This window comes from Callospermophilus lateralis, chromosome 17, assembly GCF_048772815.1.
Source record: "Callospermophilus lateralis isolate mCalLat2 chromosome 17, mCalLat2.hap1, whole genome shotgun sequence".
Lineage (NCBI taxonomy): Eukaryota > Metazoa > Chordata > Mammalia > Rodentia > Sciuridae > Callospermophilus > Callospermophilus lateralis.
Window position 1 is genome coordinate 45,410,588 of NC_135321.1, and position 14,087 is coordinate 45,424,674.

Here is a 14,087-nt window from a genome sequence, read left to right on the forward strand (position 1 = left end):
TTGGCCTCATGTGTAAAAAACTGTTGCTTCATGCTCACTTACACAGCACATACACTAAAGTTGGAATAGAAAAGATTAGCACGGCCCCTGTGCAAGGAAGACATGCAACTTTATGTGTTCCATATTTTTAGAATTAAGGTCAGCCTACTAAAAGAGATACATGCATACACATGTTTACAGCAGCACAATTCACAATAGTCAAGTCATGGTACCAGCCCAGGTGCCCATTAACAGATAAATGCATAAAGAAAATGTGGCACATATGCACAATAGAGCTTTATTCAGCCATAAAGATGTATGAAATTATGTCATTTGAAGGCAAATGGATGAATCATGGTAAGTGAAAATAAGCCAAACTCAGAAAGTCAAGGGTTGTGTATCTCCCTCATACATGGAAGCCAGAGAGAAATAATGGGAAAAGAAGCAGAACTGGGCGGTCCTCATGAAGATAGCAGACAGACCAGTAGGATAAGGAAAGGGGTTTAGGGCTGGGGTTGTGGCTCAGTGGTAGAGCACTCACCTAGCATGCATGAGGCACTGGGTTCAATCCTCAGTACCACATAAATGTAAAATAAAGATATTGTTTCCACCTAAAACTAAAAAAAACTAAATAAAATATTTTTTTTTTTTTTTAAAAAAGAAAGGAGTTTAGCTGGAGGGAGGAGGAAAGAGCAAGAGGAGGTACTCGGGATTGAAATTAATCAAATTGCTACATGTATGTATGAATATCCCACAATGAACCCCATTATTCTGTATAATTATTATGTGTCAATTAAAAAAAAAAAGAATCTGTTTCCTAAACCAAGAGTTAGCTTTAGATTGAATGCTTAGGTCTATGATCCATTTTGAGTTAATTTTTGTGTATGATGAGATAAAGGTCCAATTACATTCTTTTGCATGTGAATCTGCAGTTGTTCCAACACCACTAAGACTATTTTTGCCCATTGATTTGTCCTGGCGCCCTTGTCAAGTCAATTGACCATAAATACAAGGTTCCTTTCTTGACCCTCATTGATCTACATGTTTATTCTTAAGCCAATGCCACCCTGTCTTGATTACTTTGCAGTAAGTTTTGAGGTGAAGAAGTACAAGTCTTCCAACTTTGTTCTTTTTCAAGACTGGTTTGGTTGTTCTGGGTCCCTTGAGATTAGCATTAGTTTGTCAGTTTCAGCAAAAAAGCAAATTGCAATCCGACCCCCCCCCCCCCCCCCCCGCCGCCCAGTGCTGAGAATTGAGCTGAGGGTCTTGTGCATGCCAGGAAAGCAAGCTCCCTACACTGAGCTAAACCTCCCACCTCATGCTGCAATTTTGACAGGGTCATTCTTGGGATTTTGTATAAGATCCTTAACTCAATGGGGGAGTGAGTAATGCCATCTATTCTGGTTTAGATCTGATGTCCCTCAAAAGTTCACGTGAGATAATGCAAGAAGGTTTAGAGGAGAAATGATTAGGTTATAGCCTTAGCCTAATCAGTGACTTAATACCTGATGGGATTGACTGAGAGGTAACTGGAGGCAGGTAGGGTGTGGCTAGAGGAAACTGGTTCCTTGGGGGCCATGGCTATGGGGTATATATGTTGTATCTGGAGAGTGGACTCTCTCTCTCTCTCTGCTTCCTGATCATCAGATGAGCCACTTCCCTCTGCCACCCTCTTCCACCATGATACCTTGCCTCATCTTGAGCTCCAGGGAATGAAGCTGGTCTTTATGGACTAAGACCTCTGAAACTGTGAGCCCTCAAATAAACTCTTCCTCTCCTATAGTTGTTCTGGTCTGTCCCTTGAGTCACAGCAGCGAATAAGCTGACTAAAACACCATGTCCTGTGATACCGAGTCTTCTGATCCATGAACTGGGGTGTCTTTTTGGTAACATTTTAAAGATATATCTTTAACCCACTCCAGTCTGCATCATTTATGGACATAAAAATAAACAGAAATAAAACTATAGGGGCAGACTACAGGAAGTAATGAGTGGTTATACTGTGGCCCACTATTTCTTGAGTGTAATCTCTCATCATTTAGCAGGAGCTACAGAGCTGTTCATGCTCTATGATTTTTTTATTGGTACATTATAATTATAATTAATGAGGGTGGGATCCATTATGCCATATTCATACACGCACATAATACAATTTGATTAATCTCATTCCCTTTCCCTTCCTGCCTCCCTCCCCTGATTCGCTTGATCTACTCTGCTGATCACACTCTTTGATTCTAATAATGATATCTCTGGAGCTATAATCCAAGGGAACTCAAGGGAAAAAATGAAAACTGTGCAGAGATACGTATGGCATCACTTACTATCACAATGAAATATGGGGGGAAACAACAATCAAATATCCCAACAATAATTTCCTAGGAAGAGGAAAATATCAGAATTAGCACAACAGCAATCTAAATAGTCTGTCTGCATAACAGTTATTTATAAAAACTGTGAATTCATATAAACATTAGCTTTCTAAACAAATGCATAGTCTTGTATGTATATTAAAGGCCACAAAATAATATGAAAATAAACAGCTTAAATTAAAATAAAACTTAATCACTACAGGGCTATTTTTAGGAAGTTGCTTAGCATCTTAAACTATTATTTATGTGTTTTGGGATGGGACAATCTCCTTGTCACCTGTAGCATGCAGGACATGCTGTGACAACCCACCCACATGCAATTCAGCACTAATGTTGCTGAGCAGCAAAATGGGTTTAGCAACATTGCTCTCAAGGACACCAAGCAATGGCTTAAGTCTCTGACCCCTATGGGTAGGACAATCATTGATGTAGGCAAAGGAAGCTCATCCGCTTAGGCACACTTAGTAAACTTAGGGATATAAATCAACATTAGCTGTCTACTTGCTTTTCAAACCCACAGCCTGTAAAGATAGGGTTAAAAGAAAGGCAAGTGCATTCTACTTATTAGCATATATGAGTGAACAGCCAGTAAATCACACAATATGGATCTATCTCACTGGAAAGTGAAGACAAATACATCCTCCATCTCCCCTACACCAGATTAAATCAATCTCTCATTTTTTTTTTTTCTGTATGTCTAAGAATAAATGGCAACCCTATTTTTTGGTGCCTCAAGTAATTAAGAGAACCACACAGGATGGAGGAGGAGGAGGAGACTACAATTAACAGAACTTCAGGGAATTATTTCTCTTCCAGCGGTAGCCTTTTTCCTGATTCTATAAATAAAAACATTACATCATGCTGACGAGGCATGCTGTTCAAACACAAGAGCCAGGGTTGCCCTTCAACAGAGCAAAGAAACGCTGCTACCAGAAGGCACAAGGAGAGAGGCCAGGCCCTCTGCATGTGGCCCTACTGCACTGGGCCTTACTCCCCCTGTCCCCTGCAGCCTCCCTTATCTGATGAATGAATCACCACAGGGATCCAGAGCCGCTTTTCCATCCCTGCCATATCATGAATGGATGATGTGCTACAGAGCAACACAGACTCCCAATTATTTTAGAGGCACCAACAATAAATGTAATTTTATCTTAATAAAAATACAGAATGAAAGCTCTACAGCCAGCTTTTAAAAAGTCCCAGTTTTAAAAGGTCTCCCAGTTGATAACCTCTAACATAATGGGTGGGACAGAAGGTGCAAAGACAGTGTGCGGGCACACTGGGTTGGATTCTCAACACCACATAAAAATAAACAGAATAAAGGCATGCTGTCCACTTACAACTACAAAATAAATAAATAAATAAATAAAATTTTAATTTACAAAAGAGTGCTCAAAATGTTTGCATAATAGCAGCTTCATTAGACTATGTTCATTAACTTTACAAGGACTTTCATTCATGCAAATATTTGGGCATTTTTTACAGATAGACTAATATTAAAAATTAGTTAGTTACATCACTAAGTTGCCTCACCATAAAAAATATATATGAGAGTATAAATACACATAGAACCAAATATATATACATATTTGCTTAAATGCTTAGTACGACTAACAATGGTCACACGGTTACTTGCGAAAGATGGGCAAATTTGTATTGCTTAAAGAAAACAAGGAGACCAGAGAGAAATAAAAATACTTGATCAAAATGTAGACTTTGTCCCTCATACTTTAAAGATAATCATTAACCACTTGTATATTGATGAACTTAGTATTACATAGGTTTAATTGGATAAGAAATAAAAAAATTCAAAACTCTATCTACAAATTCACATTTTAAGATCAAGGGTACTATACAATCCATATGTCAACTTCCTAATAGCTCTTTGCATCAATGGAAACTCAAAGAACAGTGAATACCTATGTAGTTCCTGGAGTCCCCATAGCTACCTGCATATCCATTTTTCCAATCAGAGGCCTATAAATGCCTTCTCCCCAAAAGAAAAATGTGATGCCCTTCTTCCCAGGCTTACACACTCAGTGTGATTCACCATGGTCACTGGGTTACTTACACAGCATCCACCATACGCTAGGCACTGTCTCATTCACCACAGCACGACACAGGTCAGATGGCAGGAGCCAGGGAAAACAGAGTAAGTAGTAAGGGCAACACCAATGGGTGGAGAAGGTTGAAAGTGCTGGGAAAAAGAGAGGCAGGGAATTCTTTCTGCAGTCTGGCAACAACTCCTGTACTCACCAGCTCAGGGGCAGGAGCACCACTGAGGGGTAGAACTACACCACAGTGTCAAGGGAGGTCCCCACGGCAGAGCCTAGTGAAGCCACTACAAGGAGGTTTATGTGAGTGGCAGGAGGCACAGATCTGTTAAAGAAATCATCCTCCCATAAGGATGCCAAATAGTCTCAAACAAGGAAAGGAAAAATATGTTTTGTTTTTTTTTTTAAAAAACTGTTCATGAAATGAAAAGAGAAAGTGGGAAGCAGCACATGACTCACAATAGTGAGTATGGGAGAGTGGAAATGGATTTGTGCCTATGGAGCTAAACACCCTAGACGATGGGAAGCTTTATTCCAGAGCAGCTGTTCAAACAGTTGAGTGGATTCTGTGTGATTTCTTCAGTGATTTTGTGCACTGAAGAGACTGAGATAGTGTCGTAGGCTGCACCTGCTTAAACTGGAGCCTGAGTCCACGTTCTGTGTGCATAGATAAAAGTCCCCATGGTGTCCAATCACTCATCTAAATGCTTGCTGACAAGAAAAAAAAAAAAAAAGGCTCTTTGCAAGCAAATTCATCCACAGAGCCCTATGTTTACAAAATCAGAGGCAGGGCTTTAGAGGCATTACAAAAAGCCCTTGACTAGAGAATCTCCCTGGGCAGAGATTCTCACCTGCAAATGAAGGATGCCACAATCTTCCTACTTGGGAAGATTCATGAAAGGCCAGTGTCTGGGTACCCTGAGGAGAATAACAACAATCGCATTTCAAGAAAGCCCTAAAACCCATTCATCCTCTGGGCTTTGGGGAAGAGACCAACAGAAACACTCCTCACATTTTGCCAAGCCCTGGGGCTCCCACACAAGAGCAGTCACAGATCTCACGTCCTTTCTCTTCAAACCAAATACCAGTCAAGTGAGCAAGCTGCTTCACGGGGACACAGTTCCAGCATCTACACCTGCGCTCTGGTTGCAGTTGTCTACTCCTTAAAGAGAAGGAATTCTTACTAAGAGCCACAGGGAGGACCATGTATCTCCCCAAACCGTAGTTATGAGAAGGCTTTGTGGAGTCGTGGCTCCCTTATTTCTAGAACCATTCCAACAACAATGAACGATCACTTACTCTTAGTGTTATTCCACCCCTTGCAGGAATGAATTGTGGCACAATCTAAAATGATGTCACATTTTAAGAATTTTTTTGGGGGGAGGGGCAGTTTTTAATCGAACTATAAGTTAAGCATTTTCATTTTAAAATGAAAAATTAACGCAGTGCAAGCAGAACAAAATATAAATCCTGACTTTGGCATGCCTATTTACCAACTTCAAAGCACAACACAAAATCTTCATTCATCAGAGGAGTAAAGGAAGAGAATTCTAATAAATACCTAATGTCACGATGCCTTGCGGCTACGGTGCACACGACTGTAAATTTTAGGTTCTCACCCCCAGTCAGCAACGTTCTGTTGAACACCAAATCTAGGACAGGCTGGATATCCCTTTCCTGAAGTGCTTGGGACCAAAGTGTTTTGAGTTTTGATTTCAGATTTGGGAACGTTTATGTTTGTGTGTGTGTGTGCACCTGTGTGAATACACACGTGTATAGGCACAATTTAAGCAGGTGCAGCCTATGACACTAGCCTAGTTTCTTCAGTGGATGAAATCACACATGAGGTTTCTTAGGGATGGGACCCAAGTCCAAATACAAGGTTCATGTACGTTTCATATCTACCTTATACACACAGCCTGAAGGTAATTTGATATGATACTTTTTGTGCTCCTGTATCTTGACTACTACCCATCACATGAGGTGAGGTGTGGAATTTTCCATGTGTAGCATCGTACTGATGTCCAACATGTTTCACGTTCTGGATCATTTCAGATTTTGGATGTTTGGATTAAGGATGAGCAATCTGTACCATGATATTCGTCTACTCAAAATGTATGTATGTGTTTGTATACACATTAATATGTCACAGGAAAGCACTGCCAGGCACAGTGGCACAGGTCTGTAATCCCAGGGGTTTGGGAGGCTGAGGCAGGAGGATTGCCAGTTCAAAGCCAGCCTCAGCAACTTAGTGAGACCCCAAGCAAATTTGAGGAGACCCTGTCTCTAAGTAAAATATTAAAAAGGGCTGGGATGTGGTTCAGTGGTTAAGTGCCCCTGGTACAAAAAAAAAAAAAAAAAAAAAAAAAAGTATGTTTGACCTTTAAAAAATTTAAATCTAAGAAAGAACTCATCCTGCACTCAACTTTGATTTCAAAAATGTTCACTGGAGTGAGAAGGCTTAGTCAGTTCAAAATTTCCTTTTGCATCATAGTTCCTCTTGCACAAACTCTAGGGAGTAAGAAACTTTGAGAACCTGGACATCTTTCCTTACAAGTAGGGCCACAACATGGAGTTTGAAAGAAAAGGAGACTAACTAATAGCCCTGACTGCATAAGAGATGGGTCAGAACTATGCTGCTTAGAACAAGAGAAAAAAAGGGAGAAATACAACCACAGACTTAAAAAGCTGAATGCAAAGAAAAAGAGTCTCAAGATAAAAAGAGGAAAAATAACTTGGATACAGGTTTAAATAACCAGATCCTAGTGAGTTTTCTGTACTGTGTTTCAATTATAAACTATTAGTATAACCTCTAAAATATACCTTCATGTGTGTGTGTGTGTGTGTGTGTGTGTGTGTGTGTGTTTGGGTGTGCGTGTATAACTATTAGGTAGTAGCTACCAAAGAGCAGTAAAATGCAGGAAAGTTCACAAGTGTTCTTTACATTACTTTAGGGTCTTCTTTAAACTACTTTCAAAATAGATGAGAAAGCAAATGGTGTAGTTAATTTATAGAAAATAAACAGAAGCAAAGGAGCTAATAGGAACATATGTCAAAAGAAAAGGATTAATGGGATTAACTCTTGACAGTGTCCATTGATGTTGTTGTGAAGCTAGGAATTACAGCTAGCGGTCTGGAAAGGAAGATTTCTTTAGTAGTGCAGGCGCACTAAGGTAACTTCTCACCAGCTATTGACCTCAGTGCCTACATTAACATGGGATTGACTTGTAATCAAAGCCCCCCTAAATAGTATGGCCACCGTGACAGCTCTGGAGAGGACCAACTAAGGTGAAAAACTCCACTGCCTGACATGAAGGAGGAGTTGAACACATGATTGGCAAAGAGCACAGAAGGTGGTCCCCAGCTCTCCTGGTCAACATTAAACAGTAGGAAACTTGGAGACAGCGTAGTCTCCTGTGTCGTTCTCTGCATGGACACAGCCCACTCTCTCTCGAGAGGGTCTCTGCTTGAGCCTCCCTTTGCTTTTACTTTATTTTCACCTCAATTTCCCTTATAATAGAGTTTTCTTCCTTGGCTCTTGGTGTCTGACTTTAAATTTTCTTTCATTGGAACACAAAAATGGAGGTTTGGAATTTCAGCTCCCTGCTTTCCTGTGACATATTTATGTGTATACAAATACACACATACATAGAGAGGCTTGGAAAATTAGAGAATTGCTCTGCAGAGTCTTCAGACTTAAGGAGTCACTTCATGAAAGGAAAAGAAAATGACTGGCGAAGTCATTTACCCGCCACTATGCACCCACCCCACTCCACACACACACACAAAAAAGAGCCATCTTTGTGCCTGTGACATCATTCCTCAGGAAAAAAAAAATCTCCAAAAGTACTTCTGGGGTTTGCTAGGGGCTGACTCTGGCAGAGTGCCTTGGTAACAGGATGTTAAAACCTCAAATTGATTCACTGCTACTGACTGGTAAGAAAATGGGTGGGGCATGCAGTCTAACAGCCACCTTCTTTCATGTGGATGATGAATCTCTACTATTTTCATTTTTCTACAAACCCTCATGCCTCTGAGCAAGCAGATAAAGATGCAAAGGAGAAGTGGAACTCAGCAAAAGCCAGGGCATATTTTGGTTTGAGTGGGACAACCGGGGCTCCCTTGCTGAGGAAGCTCAGGGCATTACTGGCAACCCCTCAGACCCTTGTGTTTCTTTTCTGTAACAGGCAGATGACAGTCTTGTATCTATGCACAGCGTTGTTCTGAGAAGTGAATGGGATAGTGTGTGTACCGCTCTTGGCATGGTACCTAGCCAAATGAAGCACATGAAAATCTGATAAAAGCTACTGTTATTTCAAAGCTGATGCTATCCTGACATTTAAGGCAGTAAAACTTTTATATAAATTGTTAGCTAGGATCAAAATTTAGAAATAGATTGTTAGTAAGTCAGAGAGGGAAAAAAATTGTATTTTGTGTTCTAAATCTAAGAGATCTAATAACGCTCACATGCCTTATGCTTCGAGTACACCAATCATGTCTCATAACGAATGAGGAACATCACCCTTGCTTTGCCCACGTCCCCTGAACAGAAGGTAACTGACTAACATCCTGGGTTCCTGGAAGAGTCTTCCTTAGCAATAATGCAATGAAAGACAAACCAACAAAATGTTCCTGGGCCTAGGACATTGTGGCTCATCCATACTGGCCCCCAAGCAGATAGATAGAGGAGTTTTGATCATCAGAAGGTTTATTTTAAAAAGACAAGGAAGGTACAGTACCTCTAATCGTTGGATCCGTCCCTTGAAAAACATAAAGAGGGAAGAATTTGGATATGCAGATTCTTTTTTGAGAAGAATTTCCTTCGCTTCATCCAGGCCCGCTCTGTTATCACTGCCATCCAAGGCGAAAAACGGGCGAACCACAGTGTGATACCAGAGTAGAGCTAATCTGCAGAGGGAGAGAGCAGGGACACTGAACAACAGAATTTCTCTTGGACGGTTTCTGTTTTTTTGTTTTTTGTTTTGTTTTGTTTTTTAATCAGTATGTGTTCTTTTACTACACCCCCCCCAAAAAAAAAACTTACTATGTAATATAAAATAATATCAGAGCACATTTCCCCCATCTTAACGGTATCAATATTTGGGAAATTGCTACTTCAGCACAAAGTATAAATCAGCATATTTTCCCCTTCCATCAGATCAGGGGAGAGGGCAATAGAAGCATTTAGCCTTCTGGATGGATGGATGGCTGAAGATATGACATGTACATTTCTGAATTCCATACCTCAGTCATCAGTGGCCACATTAGGAACCATGACCTGTCACCATGAATTTATTGTCCTCTCTTAATAAAAGCTTTCACTTTTTGCGAAAGGAAAATGTGGCTTTCTCTTGTGTTCACAAAAGTTAGGATACCAGCCTCAGAATCCAAATTTATTAAATAAGAATCCACAGTCACAAATATTGTCACATTGCATTGAAATAAGTGAGAGGAACAGATTAATGGCCCTTTCTCCAGCCCTCAAAGATGTTCAATTTAAACACACACACACACACACACACACACACACACACATAAATAAATAAATTATTTAAAATTCCCTTACTTCAAACTCATTAAAGAGAAATGTCATGTTAAATTTAGGCAAACAGAACAGAGTCCTTAAGATCTGCTTTAATGAACAGATAAAAATGTTTAGCCAGCATGGCAAATATTTTTATGTAAATGTAAGCTTCCAGTGTGCTCATAAATTCTCTCACAGAGATCATACTAATTTAAATTAAATTAAAATGTATTCATTTCTTTCTCAGAAATAAGTATGAAATAATATTAAGATATAAACAGAGAAATGATCACAAGTTATCAATCTGTTAATTCAAATTAATAAAGGACCACTGTGTAATTGCATGAGTTTGGGGAGGCACAAATATTTTCAAATGAAAAATAATAATTTTTAAGTAACTACCAACAGATTAAGAGTTATCATCCAAATTCCTCAATACTCACATGAGTAAAAATACATCTCACTAAGGTCTGCTGTGATATCAAAATTCTGCTTGGAAAATTTTGACAAGTGGCATCACATCAGACAAAGAACACCTGGTGTTTGGTAATACTGTTCAAATTGCAGGTTGACTTGTCATTGAAGTTTACACTGAGCAACATAAAATGACTCAATAGAGCCGAATAGCTAGCACAAAATATCCAAGTCACACAAGGGACCAACAGACCAGCTAGAACCACGAGGGAAAATTATCCAATAAGAAGATTCTTTATAGGAATAAAAATTTCTAAGCCACAGAAAAGGCTTATCAAATTTGTACCTCTTGAGTTAAAAAAAAAATCAGGATCGTGCATCTTCGTGACTGTGGTCAAAGTCACAAAATTGCCTTATAAAATTAGTGGAGAGTAAATAAGGTCGCTTTACCTGTTTAAAATACAGGACCCCATAACTACCGCCACCAGCACAGAGCGCTGTGCTTGGTGCTGCATTCAAAGACGTAAGGCACAGCATCGCGTCAACCAACCCGTAATTTTCCTGAAGTTTCCTTTAAAGATTTTGCTTGTCGATTACTTACTTTCAACACTATATTATCTACCAAAGCATTGCAATATAGCTACTCACGTAGCTAAAGGGGCCTTCATGTCCTTACTTTCGCTTGCATACATCAGTGAAGAAAGCCCCTGCAGGCGGTCTCCAGGAAACCCCAGCAGATTGATGATTTTGAGCAGGTTTGGGGGCACCATGGATATGCAAAGGTGAAAAAGGCCATATCCAAAGCTAACAGCACCTTTCAGTCTGTTTAGGGACTCCTCAGTCACCCCTTCAGCCACAATGTGATTATCATTTGCAGTGTCAGAAGTCGAAGGCTCTTCAGTTAGCTTCTTCTGATACAGCTCCTGAAGGGCATTGATGTCCAGATAGCATTTATTGTAAATCTTCCAGGCTTTCCTAAGGATCCACCCACCTTTTATGTAAGCTACAAAGAGAAGGAGAGAAAAGCATTTGAAAACCGGCCTTAGAAACAATTTTTGCATTCATACAATAAAAGATATTGGAAAACAACCTGAAAATCAAGCAAGATTGTTTAAACACATTAAAATTATTAGCTATCACTGCATCTAGTTTTCTTATTTATTTTTTCTTAAATATTTTTAGTTGTAGTTGGTCACAGTACCTTTATTTTATTTTTTTATTTTTTATGTGATGCTGAGGATCGAACCCAGTGCCTTATACTTGCTAGGCGACCACTCTACCACTGAGCCACACCCCAGCCCTGCATCTAGTTTTCTTTGCAGTGCTTACTTAAATCCCTTATTTGTTGTTGATCTTCCTTCACTACACTGCATAACCACTTGGCAAGAAATATATATATTATATATGTACATTATATATAATATATATTATATGTATGTGTGTGTGTGTATAACTCTTTTATTTGTTTACCCTACCCTATATTTTCATTCCTTTAAAAGAAAGTTCTAAGTCTAGTTCATTGCTAAATTTATACCCAAGTATTTTGGGCAACTTGCCAAAAAAAAAGATATTACAAGCAAATAAAAAATAATTAATTTACATTTACTGGGTAAACAAATGGCCAGTTTATTGCAGAAAAAAATTATTCATGTTAAATGCAAAGAATCCCCAATTCACCTAGACCTGATGCCTGTTGTGTGGCTTAACACATCTGATTGGGGTGGATTTTTTTGGTCTGTGACCATGGCGTTAACCCATTGCCCCGGCCTAGAGAGATCCACAGTGAACAGGGAGGAAGACAGTAAGTTACTCCATACCAGAGGGTGACAACCTATTTGTTTTGTTTTCAGCACTGGGGATTCAACCCAGGGGCACTCTACCAAAGAGCCACAACCCCAGCCCTTTTAATTTTTTGAGACAGGGTCTCACTCAGTTTCTGAGGCTGACCTGAAACTTGTGATCCTCTGCCTCAGCCCCTGAGTCACTGGGATTATAGGAATATGCCACTGCACCTGATCTCACCTGTTATTTTTAAAGCTGCTTCCATTATTTCCCATGAGGCCAATTTTCCTTAATAGAGAGAGCCCTCTTGAAAATGTATCACAAGGAAGACCTTCAAGGATAGGAGTCAAGACGTAGGATTCAGCACCCTTCAAGCCCACTGAACCCCTCTAACAGGCCCTTGGCATTCTGGCATCCATCTCTCCTCTGTGGACATTTTCACCCTCACATGGAGTGGGGTTACCAACCAACCTGTGACTATTTCAGTCTGTTTAGGGACTCCTCAGCCACCCCTTCAGCCACATGTGCATCCTGTTTTAGATATTAAATGTCACTCAAAGGCCCATATGTTAAAGTCCTGGCCCCTATTCTGTGGAGATAATGGGAGGTGGCAGAACCTTTAGGAGGTGGAGACGAATGGAATGAGGTTAATCTCTGGAAGCTTTCCCTTGAAGGGGATACTGAGACCCTGGCCACTTCCCCTCCCCCTCCCCTCCCCCTTCCCCTCTTCCTCTCCCTCTGCTTTCTGATTATCATGAAATGCAACAAGGTCAAGTGACCAGGACCGAAACCTCTGAAACAGTGGGCTAAAATAAATCTTTTCTCCTTTTCTCCTTATAAGACAATTTTTTTTAGGCATTTTGTCATAGCAATGAGAAGCCAACACACATCACTGCCACATTTTTTGAGGTTTTCTGTAGAGAATTTTCTGTAAAATGAAACTCCCTTATAACCACAGAAGAGAGTTTATCCAGGTGGCACCACAAATGATACCACGACCCTGACATTCCTGCACAATGAAAAACATGAACTATCCCAGACTTCCAGACCCTGAGGAACAGCAGGAAAACAGACTTTTAAAAGGTTATTTTTCAATTTCAGAAAGTACATGATATAAAATATGATTTATAAACTCTCAATCCCTGAATTGAATGTGAGCTATGACTAGATGATATGTATGTTCAGAAAAGAATTAGCTCCCTAGCCCTGCCTGCTATCCTCTAAAAGGACTGCTGACAACATAGGCCCTTGGCTGGATATGGAATTTGGACCTGGGATGGGGTTCTTATCATTCACAGAACTAAAAGAAAGTGTCTTGCTGTGTGCCTAATCTATAAAAACCATGATTTATAACAAATGCCTGCATTCTTTCTGGGGGTTTAGAATTGGATTGCAAGGTAGGGGATGCCTATAAGATCAGCCCCATCATATATACCTAAAAACAACAAATTTTTTTTAAAAAATTGCAGTTTTGAGTAAGAGTACAACTGCATGCTAAGTCCTCAATCCTCCTTGTGATTCCTCAAACCTCAGGAAGAACTTGGAAATACCCCAATACGTACTAGAAAGCTATTATAATTTTTTAAAATGAAAGAAAAAGAAAGTCTGCAAAATCCTAAATGTATCAATTTTTCCAACAAATGATGGCCACATTTCCCATGGGATCACAATTGAAAACACAATCATCTTCCAAGTTTGGGTAGTTAATGTTCTAGAGTCTACATCTATTGAAAAGGATGATACAAAATTGAATGAACAAGTGAAACAAATTAGTCTATAAAAGTTTGGCTTAAAGGAAGTGATTTTCATAATTTTATAATTACAAAAGCAATACATGTTTGAAACAATCTTCTTATTTAGTTCAATTTAACAGAAGTAGTCACTGCTTCTACAGAACTATATTTTAGAAACCCATCCAGGTAAATCAAAGAGAAATGGGACAAATATTCTTTAAGGCAGTGGCTT

The 14,087-nt window shown here is 39.6% G+C and overlaps 1 protein-coding gene and 1 pseudogene across 1 annotated transcript in view; one reads left to right on the forward strand and one right to left on the reverse strand.

The window, feature by feature from the left end:
• Ttc39c (tetratricopeptide repeat domain 39C) overlaps positions 1-14,087 on the reverse strand; it is a 96,194-nt gene that overhangs the window by 28,049 nt on the left and 54,058 nt on the right. Inside the window, exons 5-6 of the mRNA XM_076837070.1 lie at positions 10,989-11,343; positions 9,142-9,310 (exon numbers count right to left, since the gene is read on the reverse strand). Of these exons, the coding sequence (XP_076693185.1) occupies positions 9,142-9,310; positions 10,989-11,343 (524 nt within the window). The remainder of the gene's footprint in view (positions 1-9,141; positions 9,311-10,988; positions 11,344-14,087) is intronic.
• Positions 31-129, forward strand: LOC143383052 (U6 spliceosomal RNA; annotated as a pseudogene).